Genomic DNA, 25,092 nt, shown 5'->3' with positions numbered 1-25,092 from the left:
TGTGTGTTTGATAACTGCCAGTCAATTCAACTGTCATATCACTGACAATTCATAATTTACACGAATCATGACTATAATTGAATAACTGGATCACAGTTATTAGGATACATTCATGCTAAGATTGTTCATCAGGATTAATATATTTAGAAGGAGAGTTTACTGCATCATTTTCTTGCTTCTGTCTTGAAATGCATACCATTCACATTTTGTAATCTCATAATACTAGCTTACACACTTATTTGGCTTTTTTAGATTTGAACAACTTGAATCTGAATTCGATTTTCGTCTATAACATTTACAGTAAGAAATTTTAATTGAATTTTGCATATCTAAAAAAACTTAATAAAATACTTTAAAAAATTAAAGCAGGATGATATGTGTACTAAAAAATCTTATATATATACAGTGGTGGCCAAAATTGTGGACACTTTTGAAAATCGTTACGTTTTCTAACTTTGTCTTTAATGGATAATTCTTAAAAAAAAATATTAAAACAGTTTTAATAAATAATGGCAGAAAAAGTACAATATTCTAAATGCTATCATAGTATTACATTTTATACATAACTTCAATAAAAAAAAAAAAAAAAAAAAAAAACTTTTAAAGATTTTTATATAAGCTCTTGATAAAGACTTTTTTTGTAATTCATTATATTTGTTCATTTTTGAATGAAAACAAACATCACAGTAATTTTATACAATATTGGTTTTATTTGATCATCCTGACAAATTCAATATCCAGTGTTATACTTTTTGCTAAATGATTAATATGACATTTTTTACTTTTGCTCCACAAAGGGTTTGAAAAAAGGTAAAATTATCTTTCATATATCAAATTTAGCTATATAATATTAGTTTTTGAAAAAAACTGATTCCAGTTAATCATTCAAAAATGAGTACATAGGCTTGGTAAAAAAAGGGAATGGTAAAGGCATAACATCAAATTTGATTTCAATCAGAGAGAAATCAATTACATGCTATGTAATTTAAATTAAGTTTTAAAATATCATTATGACTGCCCAAATCCATACATTATCAATCAAAATATTTCTATAAAAATTCTGTGCAAACCATGAAGCTTAGAATTCAAAGAAAAGAGAGGAATATAAGGTTCTCAATGTACAGAATAAACACCACTCTGGATATGGAATTTATTTTTTTCTCATCTATATCAGAACTGGTTTTAAAGATTGACATTAATGCACAAAAAAGTTATCTTTATGGTATTATCCAGAGTATCTATACTCCAACATATTTGCTTTGCCACAGTAAATAAGTGATATCTAAGAGAAATTATAATGAAAACAATATGAAAGGAGAAAATGTGTCTTATTTATTTTACAGGTTCAATAATCATGCTTGCACTAGAAAGATAATATACTGACAAAATAACATTTTTAAAATTCAACTTTGATAAAATCTTCAACAAAAATAAAAGCTCACAGGGGAAAAAAAACAAAAAACACTTGCATTAATTCAACACCAAATAATACTTTCTTGTTCCTTCCTTGTCTAGTAATAATCAAAAGTTTTTTCTTTGATTATTACTAGACAAGGTAATAATCAAAGAAAGGTAATAATCTAATTATTTAAAATGAAACTTAAAAAAAACTTTGGAACTGCATGGACTTCTGAATTTTTCAATATTACTCCGGGTTTAATGGCTAGAGCTTTAGCTATCTTAAACTACTACATAAAAAATTCTTTAGTTTTAGTTCCAGTTTCATTTTCAAATGGGGATTCTCCCTTCCAAGTTCTTAACAATTTTCTTTTTCAATTTTTCTTTCTTTCTTTAAATTTCCATGAGTGAAGTTTGGGACATGTTTCTTTCAAATGCATGGCTCAAATCAATTAATAACAATATCTGAACAATAAATTCGTTTATTATCCCATAAAAAATTATGCTTCAAGTAAAATAAATTGATTTCTAATTTTTCATCAAAATGATTCTGTATCCCAATATTGTTTTAAGTTATAATTTATATATATATATAGCACAGTAAATTAATTCAATTTCTATAACTTTTGGGTATTTTTATGATTTAATATGATTTCTTAACAACTCTCTACTTATCACAATTATAAAAATATTTGCTTAATTATGTGAATGAAAATTATATCTTTAGAACTAGAGGTGATAAAAGAATGTGATATTGCTTCATGATGTTCCACCCATGTAAACCTTGTATAAATGAAATTATATTTTACAAACAAAAATGGATTATTACAATATCAGTAAGTAAGAAATTGATTTGCATGTTTAAATCTCAAAATTAATTAAACAAATTTTTTTAAAAATCACAAGAATAAGCTGTTTTAAGAAAAACAATAGCATTAATAATTTATTATAAATTATGACATCACAAGTAAAAAAAAATAATACTGAACTTAAAAAATAACATAATAATTTAACAAATAATAATTAAAAATAAAATTGCTAAACCTTTATAAAATTCTTAGTCTCAGATAAAAGAAGAATATATACTCTATTAAAACATAATAATTTTTGTAACAAGTCCCCCAAGTCTAAAACAACAATAGCAACAATCAATAAACATTAACATTTTAGCATAGTTACCACCAGATTGTTAATATGTTAATTTCAATTCAGGAAAAAAAAAATAAATAACTTTCCATAATTGAACAAGAGAAATAAAATTTCTTTCACCTTCTTAAAAAAATATCATTGATATATTTTATATATTATTTAAAATAAGTTTTTTTAATTGCTTACTTGGGAGTATAGATCATAAAATGTATAAAATAAAATATTTTTAAATACTGCTATTGAATTTACCATAGATTAAAATTTTTAATTAAATGCAATAATAATAATTGCTTATTTTGGTTGCATTACATCATTAACATTTCAGAACATGACAATTATTAACATTATTGTAACTTCAAAATGAAAAATTTTATGATAATGATTACTTTTTCAAAAACCTTGTTATAAAACAGAAGGGAAAAGCACATAAGCTTGTTTAACAGGAAATTAAATAATGAACTCTCAAAATAACTTCCAAGTAATTCTTTCAAAATTATAAATTTCACAAATATCTATAAAATAGTCATTAAATTTTAATCTGCTCACAAAGTCTTCTATGGACTTTATCACAGCAAACAATCCAATCATTCAATTATCTAATACAGTAACTTTTCTAAGAATGTTGTAAAAACATTCATATTTTTATAAATTTTAGTAAATCTCCTAAACATGGTAGGTAATAATCTGGTACAAGTAAATGATCTGTTTTATCTGTACTTTGCTCCAACTGCAGCACATCTTCCAAACTATTGATACCAGTCCCAACCAACAGAGTTTTCAAGCCATGCTGGGTTCCTAAAAGTATATCTGTATTCAACCTAAAAAAATAAAGAGAAACATAGAATTGAAACTTTAAAGATTTGGAATTATACGTAGAAATTTTTATAGAAGTGAAATTTCAATAGTAAAAGTTTTGATATAGGAGGGAGGAGAGTTCCTTAAATTTTGAACTTCTAATCTAAAAAATCAGAGCATCAAAATATTTTAGGCTTTATTGCCTTTGTCTTGGTTTACTGCATCAGCAATTTCATTCTGTGCATAACAATGTTTGCATAAAACAATTTACAGAAGGAACTGTCAACAAAGATATTAATGTGTTTTAAAAAAAGGTTTAAATTAAATATCGCTTTTTTTCAGTATTAATTTCAAATTCCTTTCCTACCTTTAAAACAAGAAAAACATACCAATGAAATCTTTTATGTATAACAATAAAAATTAATATCACCAAAAAGTTGCGTAATTTTTTAAAATTTTAAAGTAATTTGAAAATGGTTCCTGATGATAGCTTTTTCTGAAAGTATTTAGGAAAAGCTATTTTATTATAATACATAAACTAAACATTTTATGAGCTCCAACAACCTAAGAAGTAACTATGCCTCAAATTTGGTAGTTCTAGTCCAATGGTCTGTCCATCCTGTAGAGCACTGAATGATGATTGTAACACATGCAATTACATTTTGAAATTTACAGAAAATAGTTAGTTTAAAAACATTATGTTAAAAAATATAGTGATGGAAATCAGAGCAGGATGGTAAGGTAATATGTCATGTATACTAGCTTATTTTAATGCAGTTACAACTAAATAAGGTTAGCAAAAAGTTTATTACTTACACATCAGCACTGCATTTCAATAATTATAATTTTTAAAAAAATATTGAAAAGTAAATTTTAAACAAAATAGCTTATGCCTATTTCTGATTACTTGTTTAACTAAGAACCAAAGATGGAGTGGCTTTAAGCCTTAAAATAAACCCTAGCAATGGCCGCCCAACCCCCTCTGAATGGCAGCCGTGATGGTTCGCCCATCTCATGTTTTAGGAAATGTAATCACTTTCTGTCTCTAACTATGAGCCGATAGGTTCAAGGTCAGGTTAAGACAGGCCATTTGATTTTCTTGGCTATTAGTGAATTCCAATAATTTTAGGACAAAAACGCCATTCACTCTACTTTCATTAGTTGGTCATTGATATAACTTGCAACTATGTCAAAGCGCTTGCTATATCTATTCAAATTCTGAATCAATATGAGATCAGAAAAAGGCTAGAAAGTTAGCTGAATTATTTAACTGGGAAAGAACACAAATCCACAAAATCATTAAAGAAAAAGATTAGATTTTGAAAGAGTACGAAAATAAAAATTTCGTGGTTACAAACGGTTGGGGCATGAAAAATATGTCGACATAAATTAGGCTGTTTTGGAATGCTTTAAATCTGTCTATGGACCTATGATTCAACACAAAGCAAAAGAACTTGCGGATGCTCTGCGAATTGAAAATTTCTCTGTCAGCAATGGGTGGCTGGACAGATTTTATACCTAAAACAATATCACTTTTCGATCATTGTGTGATGAAGCAGTTTCAGTTCATATGAAAATTGACAGCAGCATCTTCCATTACTTTTGGCTGGATATGATGACAAGGATATTATTCACCCCAAATGAAACGGCTCTCTTCTTTCGCGCTTTGCCCAATCAAAGTATGGCTCGAAAATCCGAAGAAGCCAAAAGTGGAAAAAATTCTGAAGGAGCTGCTCACCATTACTTATTGTGTGCACAGCTAATGAGAAAAAAAAAGCACCTGATCATTTGAAGATGTCAGAGATCCAGATGTCTTATAGGAAAAGATTTAAACCATCTTGATGCATCGAGGATTGCGGACAAAAAAACATGAATGACATCATCCATTTTTAGAATGGCTAGTAAATTTCGACAATAAAATGAGGAATCAAAACAGAAAAGTTCTCTTTGTGTTGGACAATGCAGCGTGTCATGCACACAGAGAAAAATGTTAAATTGTTATTTTTACCATCAAATACAACATCAAAACACCAGCCATTGGATCATGATGTTATAAAATATTTCAATACAGACAATGTGCTCTGAGACATGTTATTATGCATATGGATGGATGCAAAAGTGCTAATGAACTTTCAAAGAAAATTTCTGTTGGAAATATAACTAAAATTACTCTAAAGACTGATCCCGATTCAATTATTGATTTTCTTGAAGATGAATTACAGGCAGAAGAACGTATAATTCCAGCCTCACAAAATTTTAGAGTTGAAACCACGCATAATTTTAAATTGTTCAAAGAGAAGAAGTCTGAAAACAACAAACACAAATATGGAGACACTCGTGAAATAGCTAGTCCAGCTGTTCTTTTAGACTCTTCAAAGGTAGTGAATATTTTGCCACAATTTCCACAATTCCACTGACTGTTTGAAGGTACGAAAAATGACAATGGAAGAAAGAGAGAATCTTGTAGAGAAATCAAGGTGCTACATCAGAATTTTGTAAATGGTTGAATGATTTAAATAGTTTGGAGAGTTTGAAAATACCAAGATGGTTGAATTGTGGTCTTGAGACTGAAAATATATCGTTACACTTCTTCTGTGATGCGAGTAAGCTTGCTTATTCAGCAGCAGCTTTTATTCGTGTGCAAACCAGCAATTCTGTTTGGGTTCATTTGTTGCAAGTTAGAGCGAGAGTTGCACCTAGTGGAAAGAAAAAAAACACAATAGCACGATTAGAACTTCTAGGTGCTACAATATATGCACAGTTAGCATCCAACCTTACAAAAGAATTTAAAATTGAGAACATTCATTTTTGGACAGACTCGTCAACTGTACTTGCTTAGATACAAAGGGATGAAGTATGGGACATGTTTGTTCACAACAAAGTTACGGAAATAAAGCAACTAACTTCAACCGAAACTGGGAGGCATGTCCTCGGGGCGATGAATCCAGATGATTTACCCAATAGAGGATATTCTGCTTCTCATCTAATTCTATCAAGATGGTGGGAGGGTCCTGAATGGCTATATTTATCACCAGAACAGTGGCCAAAAGAAAAGTTTATTGCTGATGAGAAAAAAATAGGTCTAAGAAAAAAAGAAAAAGATTATTTCGTCCCTAATTAATCTTAATACCAGTGATTTAGTTCTCAAGTTACCGCAAGATAATTAGGCTTGTAAGCTTGGATTTGCCGATTTACATATAACTGCAAACACCAAAGAGAAAGGAAAGGAGATCTTACAGTATTTGAGATAAATGAAGCAGAAAACCTCGTGATTCGCTTAATAAAATTTGAATCCTTTATTGGGATAGAAGACAAGCGGATCGTAATTTTTAATCCATTCCTAGATCATGGAAACATTAGAACTAAAACAGCTGAATTTCAAAGAAATGATACTTTAGAGTTCAGAGCTCCTGCCATTTTGCCCAGTGATCACCCTCTTGTAAGAAATTTGGTAATGGAAGAACATAAAAAGAAAGGACATATTGGAGTTTCTCATGTTCTAAGAGAAAGATTTTGGATAATATCGGGCAGTAGAGTTGTTTGATCTGTTTAAAAAACCTGTATCGTCTGTGAACGTTATTCAAGTAAGAACGTTAATACTTCAGGTATTCACGTTCCCAGCAAGGTGGGAGGATGACAAATGTTATGATGTCATTACTTTGACTTTGATTTAACGAACTGAAAAACTTTCACCAGATCCTAAATGGAACTCAAAGTTATCATTAATTATACTTAAGCTATATATATATATATATATATATACCTTATTTTATCATATTTTGAGTGTCTATATTTTTGATCAATATCTATGTTCTGTAAAAGTTTATGTTTCTGTGATAGCAATGTTGTTGATAAGTTTTTGGTTTAGAATTCTGTGTCATATATATAGCAATTAAAAACGGCAATTTGAAGTCGGAATTTTGAGAGCTGCAATTATCTTGCATTGCAAAGAAAATTCTTAACGGCGGCTAAATTTTCTCGGAATGAGGGGGGGGGGGGAGATCACTCAGGAAGGTTTCAATGTATATATATACATCGGCAACACTATTTTTTTAAGACTTTGGCTACTATACACATATTTAGTCTATTTGAAAATAATCATGAAATAAACAAAAACATTTCATTACTTCAATTAAAGTTTAACTTTTTATTCAGATGAAAATTATTTACTTTACTTTTAAGAGTATTTCAAATGTAACTTTTAAATAAATAGATGAAGGTACATTTAATAGGAAGCAAAAAATTCATAGTTGTTGGCATCAATTTCAAAAGTTTCACTTCAATCATAAATTATTACTAATATAATTTTTATTATTTTTCTTTTATAGTAGGGGAAAAAAATCTAAAATGCAAAGATAGAAAAATAATTTTTTTTTAATTTAAAATATTTCATATATCAACAGATATTAATTGAAAATTAACATAAATTTAAAGTAATTAGTTTGACACATACTTATTCAGAATAAAAACACATAGCATAATTTTTCATATTGTTTTGATAATTACAAATGAAACCGAAATTTAGTGATTCTGGTTACAATACTTATGCGAAGAAAAGGAACCATATTTTTTAAAAAAATTAAGGACATGATTTTTTTTTATTTGAGTAAAAAAAGATTACTGACCTGTCTCCAATCATTAAGCATCGTGAGAAGTTAATATCAGGATGGGTAACTTTGATACAATCCAGCATAAATCTTTCAGGTTTTCCTAAGGCTGTAGCTTTCCTTCCAGATACTACTTCTATGGCAGATACAAATGTACCAGCACCTAAAATTAAAATTTTGAAAATTAATTTCTATGGCATACGTTTTAAATCATGAAATAGCATGATTAATAGTTATTTGTTTTATTGAAAAAAAATGAATAAATTAAAAAAAATAAAAATGTATTAAACTGTGAAAATTATGAAATGAACTATATTTCTATTTAATATATTGAATTATCGAACACTATTTCTAAAGTTACTGAATCAAATAACATTTTATATCTGTAAATATGTTTGTAATTAATTGCAAAAATAGACCCTATATTTTTATAGCAAAAAAAAAAGTCTTTTTTATATGGTTTACTTAATTTTTTTAACCTGGCATTTACTTAAATTTGCCTCCATAAGAATTTAAAGAATACTCTTTCAAAAAAAAAAAAAAATCATACGGAGGGAGAGGGGAAAAAAAATGTACACATTGTATTTTCTTCCATAAACAATTATGAAGCAAAATAGGAATAATCATTTATAAAATTATTTTTAACAATTCTACATTAAACAGAATGATACTTCAACATTTCTGCTTATTAGTACTCAAATAAGTCTGTTGACCATTTCATTCATTTGGGCTTTCCTAACTGCTAAATTATTGCATAAGGAATGCATAAATATTTGAAATTTCATGCTTGTTGTTTGGCAAGCCTAAAGTATATGAATTGAACAGAAAACGAAATTCATGCAGAAAAGAATTATCTATGCATTTGAAAGAAAGTACTTTTATGTGTTACCTTAAGTGTTTTTAGCTAAATGTTTGGACATGATCAAATTTATTACCACAAATTAGCAAGCAAGAAAGACTGAAATCTACATCATAATTAATACTGGATAAAAAAAAAGCATAAATTGGTTTGAAATAATTTGAGTGTGAAAGCAAATTTCTAAAAATACTTCAGATGATGAATAAAAAATACTTGTGAAACTTTAAAGTTTAATCATTTTAATTTATTTTCTAACAAGCAGCATTTTTCGATAGTGAATTTTACAAGTGTTAGACTATTATTTAATACGAGAAAATGAAATAAATAAATAAATGTACAAATGTTTAAACATATCATACTGAATCATCTTCATTCTTTCAAAAAATTCTGTAGATTTTTAATAAACAGTGATTAAATGGCACTTGCACAATTTAGAAAAGTATCATATGCCATATCATGCCTAGGTGTTATACTATCATTTTAACAAGCAGTTGCTGCTATGATATTTATTTTAAAATTTTGTTCAAACAAAAGAATTTAGTATAAACATCTAAGTGTTACATAATAAATATACCCTAGCATGAAAAGATTTCACTTCGTTTCTGCATCAAAACAAGCCCTAACTTTTTTTTAAATGTTCAGTTTAAACATTAAGGTTTGAAATCAAATCTTTTAAAGCATTTATACTTATTATCATTTATACTAAAATTGACACTTCTTACCCCATTGCAATAAAAATGAAAAATCATAATATTTGAATTGATATTAGAATCAAGTAATGTCTGTCTAATTAAAAATATCTGACAATAAAAGCTAAGAGATGTTTTAGAATATGATATCTTTCATACAAATAAGATATATAAATTGAAAAAAAAAAAACACTTAACAATAAAACAGGGTGCATAGTGAGAAAAGGATGCAAAAATTAAGCACCATAGCAAAAAAAAAAAAAAAAAAAAAAAAAAAAAATTAAACACATTTGTATAGTCCATGTAATTCCTAAGCATAAGTTTCTTTCCCCTAATTTATGATAAATCATAGTTTTATATAGAAAAAAAAAAAAAAAATTTCTTTTTTTTTAAAATTTTCTATCTTTGACAAGAAACAACTTTTCATATTTTAATCGAAATATTCTAATATAATTCGGCAATTTCTAAAAATGATTGTAACATTGCTTAGAGGTTGAATTCAGCCTCATCATTTATTTAGATTGATAACATTATCTTTAAGTAATAATTCATACAAAGAAATTTTGAAAATATGAATTATCAGCAAATTGAATTGAATCTATATGTGTTACAAACATGGGAGGTTTAAATAATGAATAAATTGGATATACGTTAGAACGAAAAAAAAATAGGTGAAAAAATTATTTGTACCAGACTTTGGGAAAGGGGATTTGCACCATTCTCTAGGCAACATCGATGTTAATTGCACAAAACAATTATAATCAATCATTTAAAGAATCTGTTAATTTATCAATGCTAGGTAATTTTATAGCTGAGAGATTTTTATCGCATAATTTTAAGATCAAAATTTAAAAAAAAAAAAACTAACTAACTTTTACATCTTAATAATTTTTATGTCCTTATGTGTACAAATAAAAATAAAATTATACATATAAAATAATAATTTTTCTCTTAATTTTAAAATCCTAAACCCAAATTTAAAAATTTAATGACAAAAATTTGACAGCATTATATATTTTTGATATTTTTTTTAAAACATTTCTGGCAATTTCAGATTTTACCTCTCATAAAAGTTTGTTTGTAGCACCTTTTTTTCCCTTGAGCAAAGAGCGCCCCCTTGTGGCATTTTACAAAAGACAAGCTGTTGAACGGCAGACCTGCATTCTGAGGTCGACTTTTTTCCCTAGGCGCAACCCTTGCGCTAACGCCGAATGCTTTCGGTTGGAAATGATGGAATCCCTCCACCATACTGTTTACTTTAACCTAATTGTCTATGTGTGTCTGTAATAATAAGTATACACTAATGCTGAATGCTTTTGGCTGGAAACTGTGGAATCCCTTCACCATACTGTTTTCTTTAACCTAATTTTCTATGTGTGTCTGTAATAATAAGTATAGGTGAATTTTGTAGTGTAGTTGTGTTTGTGGAAATTAAAACTAGTGTATTTAAAACCGGGCAGTTCCTTGGAAAATCACAGCTCACCCACTATACATTTCTATTGTGTTTTCTGAGTGTTGTTGCACTTTGCCAAGAATAAGAAAATTTTTTGTTCCATTAGCTTTCTTTAACTTTTTTTCTTTTATTGCAAGAAGCAAATATTTAGTACAATATATTTTATTCGTAGAAAGTAAAATATAAATATCTCAAATGGAAAATAAATAATTTTTCAAAAGTGCAAATATATTTGTAAAAAGTTTTGCATGTTTCATTTTATTTTGAGCGGAACTGTTAAAATAAACATATTTCTTTTTTTGAAAATCCACAACTTCTGCAAAAAGACTTGTAGATTATGCTTATATTTTACCAAAATAAATGTAAAGTAACAAACGATGTCACAACTTGTGGATGAATTTCAGGAAATATTCAAATTCCTTGAAGGACAGTGGTTAATAGAAATCACTTTAATATTTTTTATACCACAATACTAATACTGAAAAAAAAAAAAAAAAAAACATGATTCAAAGATTTCATGAAACAAATATATTGTTTTGATATTCATTATAAAAAAAATCACTGCTATAATTTGTGTCTAAGACTAATAAAAAAATTATTAAATCTACACAAAATTATTTATTCAAACAGAACTGGTATTATTGAAAACTTTTCAGGCTGTGTATTGCTCTATCAGTCAGTTAAAGCATTATATATAGAGAAAGAGATTTCACTGAGAAACCAAAAACATTGTGTAAGAGTTACAAAAAAAGAAAATTAAAAAAAAAATCGATAAAATATGAAAAATAAAGGTTTATTAATTTTTTTTTATTTCTTTTAGGTTTTAACTATCAGCAGAATTAAAAAAAAATATATAAACTAACATTTGGCATATTGGTTCAATAAATGACAATTTTTAAAGAAATGAGGATATTTAAAAAGCATAAAAAGAAATTGCTTATTAAAAAATATGATTTCAAATTAAAATTTCCTCAAACTGGATTTTATGCAATCAACTAACATAACTATGCACTGCATCAAACATCAATTCAATATCTTACTGGAACCCATACTTTACCCTTTCATAAATTGTTCAAGAGATCTCCCCAAAACAACATATTAATGAGAACAATGTTCAAATGTGTAACATACTGAAGACGCTTCATAATAATGAGAATAAAAGTGGCTAAATATTATGTATATCTTCCATTAGTGTCTTTAGAACAATTTCTACTATGTTTGATGCATCCATTTTTTTTTGTATACCAAATGCATCTTACTTTATTCTTATTTCTCACTGATTGGAGCCAGTTTGCATATTCCTTAAGAGCCCATAAAGGATTAAACAAAATGTTAACAGGCATTAAAATAAATTCTTTATTATCTAGAACACTAAAGATGAAAGAAGTTCAAACGCTTTTGCAAAAAGGTAGCACATTCCATTCATACTTTACCCCTTTAGAATAACTTTTTCAATATATGTCAGTACGTACTATTGAAGAAAGAGGGAGTGGGAAAAAAGTTCATTAAGCATTATCTTAACATATGCTAAAACTCCTGGATCCTTTCCGAGAATTCTTTCCTTTCATCGGTTTTCTTTCTTGACACATCCCATAAACAAACACTGCATATATTGAATACAAAGAATCGGACTATGCGTTCAACATATGCAGAAACAAAACAAATTCTTTGTACTTCTCGAAAAAATTAAGCATTTTTATGAACTGTTTTTTGAAAACTAAGCACTTTTAAGGTGTTTAAAAATGGTTTTCAAATTTAAGCACTTTTTATGCACCCTGTAAAATCATTACTCAATAAATAAAAAAATAATTAAGCCAAAAAAAAAAAAAAAGATAACAGAAAATTGTACTTAGGATAAACATATATCCAATACTCAAATAGAAAATTGCATTTATAAACGATACAAATTGCACCACTTTAAAATATAAGAATTTTACAAAAGCAAATTACCCAAAGCTAACTCAATATTAGAATTGATTATCAATTAATTTTATGCATAATGTATTATATTGATAAATTATTAAAACCATTATATTAAGTAGATATTTAATATTTTTAATCGATTGTTTATAATGATGAAGATTTTTTTATAAGCTATCAACTATGATATATGTTTATTTTGCTAGTGATGAACTATTTGTAAATGCATTTTATTTATCCACATAAATTATTTCATAAAAAATCTAAGCAGGCAGTTTAATATTTTATAGCAATTATTGAAACTTTACATAAAACAGCAAAATAAAAATCTCATTTGCAAGACATGCATTATGTCTTTATTCTGATTTCAAACAGACAATATCAAAAGTATTTAAACAATAAAACTGAATTCAGAAATTAAATTTCCATAACATCTGTTTATGTATATCGAGAAAATCGACAAAGTAAATGTATTTTATTACCTGGAATTATAAGGTCACCCTCAGTTGGAAATTGTTCATCCCTATTTGTTGCAATAAATAAATTATTAGGATCCTTTAAATAGCTGGCAGCTTTAGTTAACTTTGGATAACTAACATAATGATCAAAACCAACAATAACGGCACCAACCTACAAATAAAATATCACTATGTTAGAATTTTAAATAAGCAATGAAATATAAAACTGTTTCAGCAGCAGAAGTATCAAATTTCATTAAAAAAAGTCACCTCAGGATCTAATTTAACTTCACTTAACCACTGTATCCAATTGTCAGCAACAGGATCTGGCTATGTGAAGATATAAAAACATATTAAAATTATTCATTTCTTGAAAAATATCTTCAAATAATTAAGTTTATCTATCATCAATAGTACAATTTCTATTAAAGAAAAATTTTGAAACATTTAATTAAGGATTTTTTTTTTTCAATGTTTTCATGAAAATAAAGTTGCAATAAATAATAATATAAGGCAGTTAGAAAAAAAGGTAATAATAAAAGTTTAGCCAAATTTATTATGTAGCACAATTTTCTTCCACAAAATCTCTCTTTCACTCTCTATCTATCTATCTATATATTCAGAGGAAGAGGAAATTAAGAAATTTTAATATTTAATAAACTTGGAAATGCATGGAATAACACTAAACTCTTTCTTATATAATTTTAAAGAAATTATGTAAAACTATTTACTACCTCTCTCACAAATTTCTATATATACATAATATTTTTAAATTTATTAAAATATAAACTTTAAAAAAAAATATTTTGACCAGACTGCATTGACAATAAAATCATCAATTAAAAATATCGCTTTTCATAACAGGTTAGCAAAAGATTTTTTTTTTTTTTCACAAATTGAAGATGAATGATATTGAAAATCATTTTCAACAAACAAAATTTATATTAATTTATCACAAACAGGTGAGAAAAATGTGACTGTTTAATTATTGAACACATTTACATAACTAGCATTCTGTTTCAAACTAAAAATAGTCAGATAAAATAATTTCACATATTAGTCAGATGTTGAACATGATACCTGACAAGGTGCATAACTGCAACTTTCTACATAATACCTATAAAAGAACATCTTGTTCAATGCAGTTTATTGTGCAACAGGCTCAACTGCACAGCGAATTTATAGAACAATCAGACAATTTAGAAAGCATCTCTTCTTAAAGTCACAGAGATTAAGCAACAATTTTTAAATATTTTTTTTTAGTTAAAAGCATGAGAAAATTACTTTCAATAATGACAGAATAATTATTGGTAGACAGAAATAATTCCTAATATAAATGAAAATTTAATACATTTAATATAAATAAATGGAAAATATATGTTAAATCATACAAATTTATTTTTAAAAATAAAATAAAAAATTACCAAAACTAGAACACTTTACTCACACCTATAGGTAAATGTGGAATATTGGCCTCGTCTAATTCTGCAGCTATGCCAGTGCTTCCAAAAATGTATACTTTTTTCTTAAAATTTAAGGACTGTAAATATACAGCAGCACAATAAGATGTAGAAATAATAGAGTCCTTAAGAAGAAAATATATTGTAAGAATCACAGTAATAACACAAATAGAAGAAAAACAATACAAAAAACATTTTTATAATCATAATTTAAACACACTTGGAAACATTTATTAAAACAAAAATATTTTTTTAAAAATTGATGGAAATTTGCTAAGTTAATGTCAAACAATATTATTTATAATGATAAATATTACTTGGCATTAAGTTGATCAATTTATTTAATTATTTCCTATGAAACAAATTGCAGCCATGAAAAGTTCATCAATTCCATTTCTTTTATTTCAGTAACCTTTGCTCATATACAGCATTGGAAAGTAGATAAAATAATTTCTTGTGAAGCCAGGTATCAGCAAATCTGGACTTTCTCATTTAATGGCATATCTTTGATTAATGTGAGAATCAAATATATTAAAGGGATTTCAAATATTTCATTCACTTTCAAAATTACTAACCTTTTAACTAAAAACCATTATCACAGAAATAATCCTTTCGTTAAGTTCATACTATATTTTTAACTGTATAGCATTTTATGCATGCACATATATAAAATGGTGGATAAACTTGGAGCAACCTTCAGGAAAAAGTGTATTTTTAAGATTTGATGGGCATACACATCATTTCTTTTCATGTAATACTGCAAAACAATTCAACAAAGATAAAATAAGAAAAAATCTAATGGAAGAATTTGTTAATTTATATTTGCTTTCATAAAAAGTCATAGACAAATAATTTGAAATTTGCAAGCAATTTGCTTACTGTCACACAAACTAACTAATATGAATGTTTTGAAAGCCAATTTTGTATTGAGTTATTGCCATGTACAGAAGCTGAAAGGATTTTATTTAGAGTTGTAAAATGCTACAATTTTTTAAAACATATAAAAGTGCAGCCGTTTATTTAGAAAGGATTATAAAACAAAACTTTTAAAAGAAAAGATTTGAGGTTATAAAAAAAAAGATAAATTAAAGGAAACAAAACTAGAATTACATTTCTGCAAATGCATAAAAAAATTGAAATACCTCAAAACTTTATTTGTAAGAATCAGAAAATGTGCAAAGTAAAAAGCTAGCAAAGGAAAATTAAGAGACTATGCTTATATGACATTAAAGAAATTATCTTGGGAAATACAATATTTAAATAGATCAATTTAACATAAAAATGACTGAAGGTATTATTTAGGTTGACACAGGAATTGAATTTAAATACTTTAATTCTATAAAAATGCTGTTAAAAATCTCTCAAAGATTAGAACATTTACAATGGAATAAAATTCTTGTTTAGTGGAAAGCAAAACAAATACCATGAAATAATAAAGTTTGAAGTTTTTTTAAAAAAATTCTGTTTGGCAGTAGAGAAATAAAATGCTTAAGAAGAAAGGAAGAATGTCACCATTTCGACTGTGTCATATATACTGAGAAACAACTAGATAATGAGAGTTGTGATTTAGAATTCTTTGACATTAAAAAATAAAGAATACTCGTGTAATTAATGAGGATAAATGCTTAAAAATCCAAGAATAATATATTAAAGCACAAACTAAAATTTTCTATAGGTCCTGTTTTCCAAGATAATGAATTATTCATAATTCAGTATGATTTCAATCTGTTATTATTCGACTGTATTCTAAAGCAGGAAAAGATAGAAAAAAGCTTAAATTTTAACCTGATTGAAATTAAAGCTTAAGCTAAAGAAATATATGATTTTTTACAAGCCCGTATTTAAAAGACATTTAAAGGAAAAACATAATTTAATCAAAGCATTACAATAGTTGCAGAAATAAAAAGAACAAGGCCTAATTCATAGAAATGAAGAATATGGCACAATTCAAATTTAGATGTTCAATTATAAAGTGAGAATTTCATGCATTTTAGTCTTTCTACATGTTTAACTTCCCTTCAACATCAAAATAAAATTAATAAAAATTCTCTCTTTGATGATTTTATCATATGTACTAATTACCTTCCTGCTGATATAAAAATTACATGTTATTATTCTTAACATCAGGAAAAAAAAAAAAAAACTTTTCCAAAAGATTTTTATAACTTTGGCATCATATAAGAATGAAAGATAAGATTGATGTAAGGAGATAATTTAACTATAGACAATTGCAGAAATCCTGGAAGAGGTTGTTATGAAAAGGGTTATCCATAAATAAAAAGTATTTACCATTGTAGCTGGAAATCCCAGATTGTGACATTTCTTCAAATATTCATCTCGGGATTTGGTGCTGTTATTTGTGACATATATAACAGGTTTACCCTGATTTAAAAAAAAAAAATGGAAAGGAAAGGGGGAAAAAAAAAGATAAAAGAGTTTTAAGAGCATTAAAAACAATCAACAAATGATACTTCCATTTAAATAAATTTGATAATTTCAAATCCTCAGTGCACTAAAATAAAGAATTTTATTATTTTCTATTTTTTATTCTTTAATTTACATATCAGTATTATAATTATTACAGAATTTTGATCTCGATGTTTCATCAAATTCATTACTAGGTGGCAATTGTATGAAATCAAAATATAATTAAATTAATCAATTAAATCATTAATTAAATTCTGCAATATTAATATGGCACATTGATCGTGACAACATTCAAATGTACAGAATTTCAGTCATTTAGCATATCAAGAAGTAAAATTAATTCTACAATACTATCTTTACAGACATGAAACAAGTAAGCTAAATATGAGAATAAATAAATGTTAACCAAGCATACTTAGCTTGTGCAAAGTGAATACCTTTGAAATGAAGCCATATAACAAGACAGTAAAAGAATTTCAAAACAAATTTTCAACAAAAAAGCTCAGTTTAAAAAAAGTATAGTTACAATTAACTTTTAAAAAAATTCAGACAAAAGTATATTATTTCAAAAAGTATTCATAAATTTTAAACTTAAATGCAAAATTTGCATGCTTAATATATATGCTCATTTTCGAATTCAACATGCACTATTTTATTTTATTTATCATGAAGAATTTATTTTTCATAAACAACATACCATATTTTTTAATATATTTATTGTTTCAACAGAGCCAGGAATAGCATCATTACCCATCCATAAAACTCCTAAAACATAAAAAATATTTATGATAAATAACATGTACAGTGATTGTATTCATTAATTCCATCTACATATCAAATAACAATTTTATTATGGCTCTAAGTTATGATTTTTTCATATGACAGTTTTAAAAGTGTATTATGCTTGAATAAATAAATTTAGGGATCTAATTAACTCAATTTAAGCTTTTCATAAATTTGAAGCTATTAAAACTCCATTTACGTTACATCTAAAAATAAGTGCTTTTATAAAATTGGACTAGAAATAAAGAAATTGGTTTTAAAAATTTAAATTTTATGGTTTAAAAAAAAACGAAATCTCATATCAAGCATAAAACTAAACTCTTACAGCATAAAATCACTGTTAGATTCACTCTGATTTATGCTCAAGAGACTTCGACCACTGTTTGTAGATATAAAAACATTTTAGTTGTTTCTCAAAGAAACATTTTGAGAAATATGAATGGAAGTGAAGCAGATGGAAAGCAGTATAGAAAATATCACAAGTTATATAAATATTTTAAGGATACTGATATTAGCAAATTTAGAAAATAGTAATGATTTAAATGGAAAGATTGTGTTATTTGTCTGCTAGCTAAGTATACCTTTAAAAATGAACTTTCTTGTAAAACTACTGAGAAAGTAACTTGCGATATCTTCATCATGTCTTAAATTAATGATGTAAATGATTTGATAGAGATTTCAATGCAATTAAATCAACTTATTATACAAGCATTGATGAGATTAGGTGAAGATAGATTGAATTCATTCAGAAGAGTATGGCCCATTCTCAGGTTCAAACTTTCAGTAACGCAATTTCAAATAAACAATTACCTAGGGCCACTTGTGTGGGGTTGGGGGTGTAAGAAGATCAATTACAAAATGTTATTAGCCAAGCTATCTAATAAATAATTTATATAAATTCTAAGAATTATAAGTCAGTACCAACATTTTGGCATAACTGATCATCAATTGATTTCATTATTTTCATTTAATTATTGCAATATTTATAATTACCAACCACTTGTTAAAATATAAATGTTTTCATAGATTCTGCAAGTTATAACTCATAATAAATTTATTTATTCATTTATATATTTCCCCAAAATCACTAAAATAAAACATTTTGAATAAGTTGAAATGCAAATTAAATTAGTTAAATGTAAATTAATTATTAATAGAAGGTTCTCATTATTTGCCCTGTCTAGAGCTGAAAAAAAAAAAAAAAAAAAAAAAAAGAGCTGAATTTGAGAATGAAAGCTTCAGATGATGAGTTTATTTAAATTTCAACAATTCTGCTAAGTTCACTTCAAACTATAGCTATGTGAAGGAATATACCAAAAAATAAATACGGAAAATTAATTTACTCTGAGGCCACTAGTATAATTATGGGTATAAGCTACTAAACAGCTGGCTTTTAAAATGAAAAGTATTCACTAACAGAGATCATTGGATTGGTTTTACCATTAGGCATATTGACATCTTACTAAGGATGCAATAACAATAAGGCACTTGAGCATTCAGTAAAACTGTCATCAGATCTTTGTTCTTAACAATAAATATTGAAATGCAATACATATTTAAATGCAAGAGTAACTGCATTATTGAATGTGTAAAAAATTGATATCAAACATACAAGTTAATGAATATAACTGAAAATTGATTATTATTTATGCAATTTAAACAATTTCCATTAATTCAAAAAATGACTGCATCTTTTTGTATAAAATTTATTTATACTTTAAACTGTTCTGCTTGATTATTCATGTGCTCATGTTAAGTATGCATTAAATCTCAATCTTCCTAAATCAGAGCCAAGTATCTTTGTATGGTCTTGAAAGATTATAGCATCTTTTGAGGATGTAAAAACTGTCTACCTTTTACAGATTCTTGACATTAAAAACTGGCATGAGCATAAGAATAAGTACTGATTAGAAATATTTACAAATGGTGCTGTGATATCATGAAACAAGAATTTTTTTTTTTTTTTACTTTTCTAGTGTTAGTTAAATCAATAAATTTAATAAAAACAGTAACTAAAAATATCTTTTATCGCTATTTTGAGTATGCATATACGAAAATTTTCTTTGGAAAAAAAAAAAAAAAAAGGTATGAAGGTCTTTAATTATTTTTATTTCTCATGATTTTAAGAAAATAGTCAATTTTTATCTTATATCAAAATTTCTTTGTCAGAGCTACGATGAACACGGTGTAGCACATAGACTGGAGGGCAGAAATCAATAAAACAAAAGATTGTAATAAAGTATTTTAAATTTATATAGTTTTAGAAAGGATTTTATTGCTGTTGCCGCTATTTTTGCTGAGGGTAAAAAGTTTTGCTGTTTTTTTTTCCCAATGAGGTTTAAAAAAAAAAAAAAAAAAAAAAAACAACATTCAACTCAGAAATAAAGTGAATTAATTTAGGAATAATATACATATAATATTTTAAATGTATTTAATATTTAGATATTAATTTATAATTCAATACTCTAAATATCATGAAATCAGTTTCTTCTCAAATGCAATATTATATTGTACGGCAGATACAAATAAAAATTGAATTAATCTAATTGACATTGTGAATTAGACTGAAAATATGAAAATAATGTTTTATCACTGAGAATACATAGATGTACAAAATTTCAAAACTTGAATACATCAAGAATGTACTGAAAATTTGAGAGTAAAATTCTAAGTAAGTGACTTTAAGCTAATCGAGCCCAATCAATGAAAGTATTTAAAAAAAGTTCTTTTAGAAGATATGTAATCAAAATTAAAGTTTGATGATATCAGATACGTATTTTTTTTTTTCATGTATAAAGAAAGAAAGAGCAGCATTACTTCAAAGATAATTCAAGCAGATAAAAAACATGTTTCCATAGATTTTAGGACAATATAATGAGACCATACAGTTTTGGGTTTAAAATACATTTTTATACAGAAAGTAATTTTTTTATGTTTAAAATTAAAGTATTTTAAAATATATTAATTATTTTTATACATCTGAAGATCCTATTTATTCAGTACATTAAAGAGAATACATATAATAATGAGGAATATGAATAATTTCAAACTAATAACATAATTATCATTGTATTACAATAGAAGTTTAATAAAAGATTAAGAAATAATTAAAGCATGCAACTTAAATCAGCCAGAAAGAGTTACGTTTTTATTTTCATTAAATTAAAAATAAAATAAATGATCTAACATAAAAGCTAAAAAAATTTGACATATTTTCCATGCAATAAAAACATTATTTCTTTTTAAAAAGCACAATCATTTCAATTCAGCATATTATTGTAAATAAAATTTAATGAAATTGGTTTTATTCGTTATGGGAAATTCAGTCATTAGTTCGATACATTTTTTAGGAACTACTTCCTATTTACAAAAAAAAAAAAATGTAATGCTAAATAATGTTTTAATACATTACCATCACAATCAGTCAACACATAATCAAACGAATCAAGAAATCCTGAAGAAATAATAGATTCGTCAATTTTTTTACAACTTCTAGGGGCCATGATACTTGTAATGTTCTTAGTAACTGAAACTTTAAGAAAAAATTATTCTTTAGGAACGATTATTAATAAATTCTGAAATAACTTTTGATTTATTTTAAATAATGAAAGCATGCAAAATGAGGATGTAAGAAGCGATGTTGATAAACAAACTTTGAAGGTTACAGTCACGGTTGCGATAAAATATTAAGTTTCAAATAGTTTATTTAATAATTTCTTAAAAATTGAAAGACCTTAATATTACATTAGAAGACTCGCTTGCTTATATAAAACAATTCTTTTTTAAATCCATGTCTAAGGAGTTATACATTCCAACCAGAAAGACAGAAAGGAGGAAAAAGAAAATATGAAAGTACATTCATACTTCATTGAACTTTTCGACAGGGATTTTTTTTTAAAAATGGACTGAGATAGCTTGTAACGCCCATATAGACTGAAAAGTGTATTAAAAAAAACGCAATCAACTCAGAAGTTGAGATGCATTAAAATATATAGGTATCTAACAAATTCTAATTAATCCACGTTCTAAAAATAATTTCCTAATTGATTGAACGCCGCTTCTTTGTAACTTCCAAGTTGCGCGGTCTATTAATTTTTTCACGGAATCAAGAGGTTGATTTGACAAATACTTTTCTAAAATTATGTAAGATCCAAATGCATCCCCATGGACTCTTCTTTCCCTGCTTTCTTTCTCTCTTCATACACGGCTCTCTGTGCCGCTCTGTTTCGTAGTTTTCAATAGAGATGCATAATCCACGATTTTTTCAATAACATATAATTTTGCTATTGTTATTTTTAAATATTTGTTCCAAATATCTGTTATTTCAATCATATTATTAATTAAAAATTATTACTTAATATTAAATATAAAATTTATTATTTTTAATTAATACTTAATTTACTAATTTAAGTAACGTGTGATTGAATTAATTTATCTATTTCAGCTTACTTCTTAAATTTGATTTTTTTCAAAACTATTTATTTAATTTCTTTATTGGAGTAAACTATTTTCTGAAAAATTTGAATTAAATATATATATCATTTCTTTAAAATGTTTACTTTAGTTCTGTATTCTACCAATAGATGACGCCAGCAGTAAACAGAATATATGCAATCACCATCATGTCACAAGTAATTAAAAATGATCTTTATGGAATAGTGCCTCGTCAAATGCGAATATCGGAAAGTCAAGGTCACTCCCATGAAGTGAAGCTTCGCACTTTTCAGTAAAGTTACCGCTCCGATAAATTTCAGTGATATGCAATTCAATGATACGATAATTCCAAGAATTCACTTCAATTCCATTCACTTTTCAACAAATTCACAGATTTCTCCTTTTCTGTTTTGTTGGAGAGCTTCAATTGGTATCGATTGTTATTGATTGTATCGTATCGATTGTTATTTTTTTATCGTGATCCAAAACCTGTAATTGGAATATTACCAGTAAGATCGTATTAAGGATTTGAATCACACGCCTCTTTGAAAAGTATTGATCACTGGTATTTGAGACTTTTTGATATTGGTTACGTAATAACCGCTCGTAAAATATTCGTCATCCCTAGTTTTCAATATCTAGCAATTCCTTTAAGACTCAACACTTTTATTTTATATACGAAGCTTTTTCAAGTATTAATGTACCGCTGTGTTCTGTGATTAGGTCACGGCTTCGGAACTGGAGGATTTCATGTTCGAGACCGATTCTTGAAATATGAAATCATATACACTTGGATACTAAATGGATGCAGATGGCCCATGCTATCGATAAGTCAACGAAGAGAAATATGCATCATTATCGGCATCTGATACAAAATAAACAAAATCTCACAGTGAATGTTCCCATACAAGTTTTAGACACCACAAATTGGCATCGGCTACATTAATATCACGGCGTCTTATAAGAGTTGAAAAATTCTGATTGAACACGGACATTTTTTTCTTCTTAAGAGCATGATAATGCTGGCTCCTTGTATCAAACAAGATATACAATTATCGTAAAAAAATATTTTAACGTTACTCATTTAAACTCTAAAAAACGCTTCGTAATGTTGCGTTGTTCACCTCGAAGAATAAATTATCGCGATCTTTTGGGTAAGAACACAGTTAGGGATGTGTAGTGATCGTAGCGCCATCTTTCATTCGTGTTATTCTAAAGCGCTACCTATCTGCTTTTCCTAATACAATCTATGTTAATACTTCGCCCGGGGAATCCTCGTTCTATGTATACGGGCACTAAGCAGTGATGTTCCGATAGTTGTTAGTGAAATAAAGAGTTTATTTTTCTAATAGCGATGAAGTGCTTTATACAACACTCTACATGAACATCACCACAATGGTGACCAGGAAAAGAGATCACGTATAAGTAAACTTCAAAACTTTCAACGCCTACCATTGCTGTTCTGAGCTGTTTCCGTTTCAAGTTCTCCAACATGGAAGAGAATTCTGCCATGAAGATGCCTCCATTTAATTTTGGAGACCCTCAACTTTAGTTTATAATGGCAGAAACAACATTTCAGCTTCCAGTTCCGAAACCGATAACTGCCAGTGCAACCAAGTACAACTATTGTGTAGCTAACTTTTCTCCTGAAGCAGCAGCTATGGTTCACGATGTCATCACTTGTGCTGACAAAGACGATCCTTACAAGCAAGTGAAAGAGGAACTTGTAAAAAGATGCGGTGAATCGAAATCTCAAGAAATTATATGTCTTCTTGCCGGCGAACAGTTAGGTGACCGAAAGCCGACTGATTTACTACGAGTAATGCAAAGGCGGGCCGAACATCATCAAATTTTGGATACTCTTCTTTTGGAGTTATTTTTACAATTGCCCCAAACTGTCCAGTCTATACTTCTAGCAATTAGTCCTCTAAATGCTACTAAAGCTGCGGAAATTGCGGATAGAATCATGGAAGTTACGCCACCCGAGGTAAGCAACATTTCAAGCTCTAATTCCTGTGCAAATGTAAATGATACCTCTCAGTCAGAACTTCTTGAAGAAATTAAAGCACTTCGCGAAGAAGTTGCTTCTTCACGCTGATCAAGAAGTGCCAGTCGCAGACCGAGAAATAATTCTCGTAAACGAACTGACTTTCGCTTTCGACAGCGTAGCTCCTCTCAGTCGAATGGTGTTAGTTGGTATCATCAGAAGTACGACTCCAAAGCGCATAAATGCATTCCGCCTTGCAATTATCAGCCAAACCTCAACAGCAAGGAGTAGCGATGACATACGCCTCGCCCAGTAGTTCTCGTAGCTTTTTTGTTCGCGATAGAAAATCAAATGTAAATTTTCTCGTTGACACTGGCAGTGATTGTAGTTTGATTCCTGCGACTAGAAATGATAAACTGTGTATTCCGATTCAAAAATTCTTTGCAGCAAATGGTTCTATCATAAATGTTTATAAACAAAAGTTATTATATTTAGGTTTAAGAAAACAATTTGTTTATCCTTTTTATGTTTGTGATATTAAAACTGCAATTATTGGTGCAGATTTTCTACATCATTTTAACTTGCAACCTGATTTAAGAAATCGGCGTTTAAATGATATGTGTACACATATAAATACTCATGCTATTCTTAATAATACTAATGTTCATTCTGT

At 27.3% G+C, this 25,092-nt stretch overlaps 2 protein-coding genes across 4 annotated transcripts; one reads left to right on the top strand and one right to left on the bottom strand.

Annotated features, from left to right (window-relative positions):
• Positions 1 to 699: 699 nt before the first annotated feature.
• On the bottom strand, positions 700 to 21,657 carry LOC129971618 (glycerol-3-phosphate phosphatase-like). 3 transcript variants are annotated; one of them, XR_008784815.1, is made up of 9 exons: positions 21,411 to 21,657; positions 17,913 to 17,980; positions 17,078 to 17,170; positions 14,776 to 14,913; positions 13,599 to 13,658; positions 13,353 to 13,500; positions 7,968 to 8,112; positions 5,883 to 6,038; positions 3,226 to 3,365 (listed from the first exon to the last, which is right to left on the bottom strand). XR_008784815.1 is itself a non-coding variant. In XM_056085560.1 (8 exons), the coding sequence occupies exons 1-8, from the start codon at positions 21,499 to 21,501 to the stop codon at positions 3,182 to 3,184; spliced, it is 927 nt and encodes a 308-aa protein (XP_055941535.1). In that variant the 5' UTR covers positions 21,502 to 21,657; the 3' UTR covers positions 700 to 3,181. The 3 variants fall into 3 exon arrangements, 2 of the variants coding, with proteins under 2 accessions (XP_055941535.1, XP_055941536.1); XM_056085560.1 differs by lacking the exon at positions 5,883 to 6,038 and having other exon boundaries at positions 700 to 3,365; XM_056085561.1 differs by lacking the exons at positions 5,883 to 6,038; positions 17,078 to 17,170 and having other exon boundaries at positions 700 to 3,365.
• A 2,333-nt stretch (positions 21,658 to 23,990) lies between these two features.
• Positions 23,991 to 24,530, top strand: LOC129971250 (uncharacterized). The gene has a single exon (XM_056084843.1). It carries the CDS (start codon positions 23,991 to 23,993, stop codon positions 24,528 to 24,530), a length of 540 nt encoding a protein of 179 aa, XP_055940818.1.
• The last annotated feature ends 562 nt before the right edge of the window (positions 24,531 to 25,092 follow it).

The sequence above is a fragment of the Argiope bruennichi genome, chromosome 6 (assembly GCF_947563725.1).
Source record: "Argiope bruennichi chromosome 6, qqArgBrue1.1, whole genome shotgun sequence".
In the NCBI taxonomy this organism is placed as follows: domain Eukaryota; kingdom Metazoa; phylum Arthropoda; class Arachnida; order Araneae; family Araneidae; genus Argiope; species Argiope bruennichi.
Note: the sequence above shows the minus strand (reverse complement) of the source record. Positions and strands in the feature narration are given on the sequence as shown.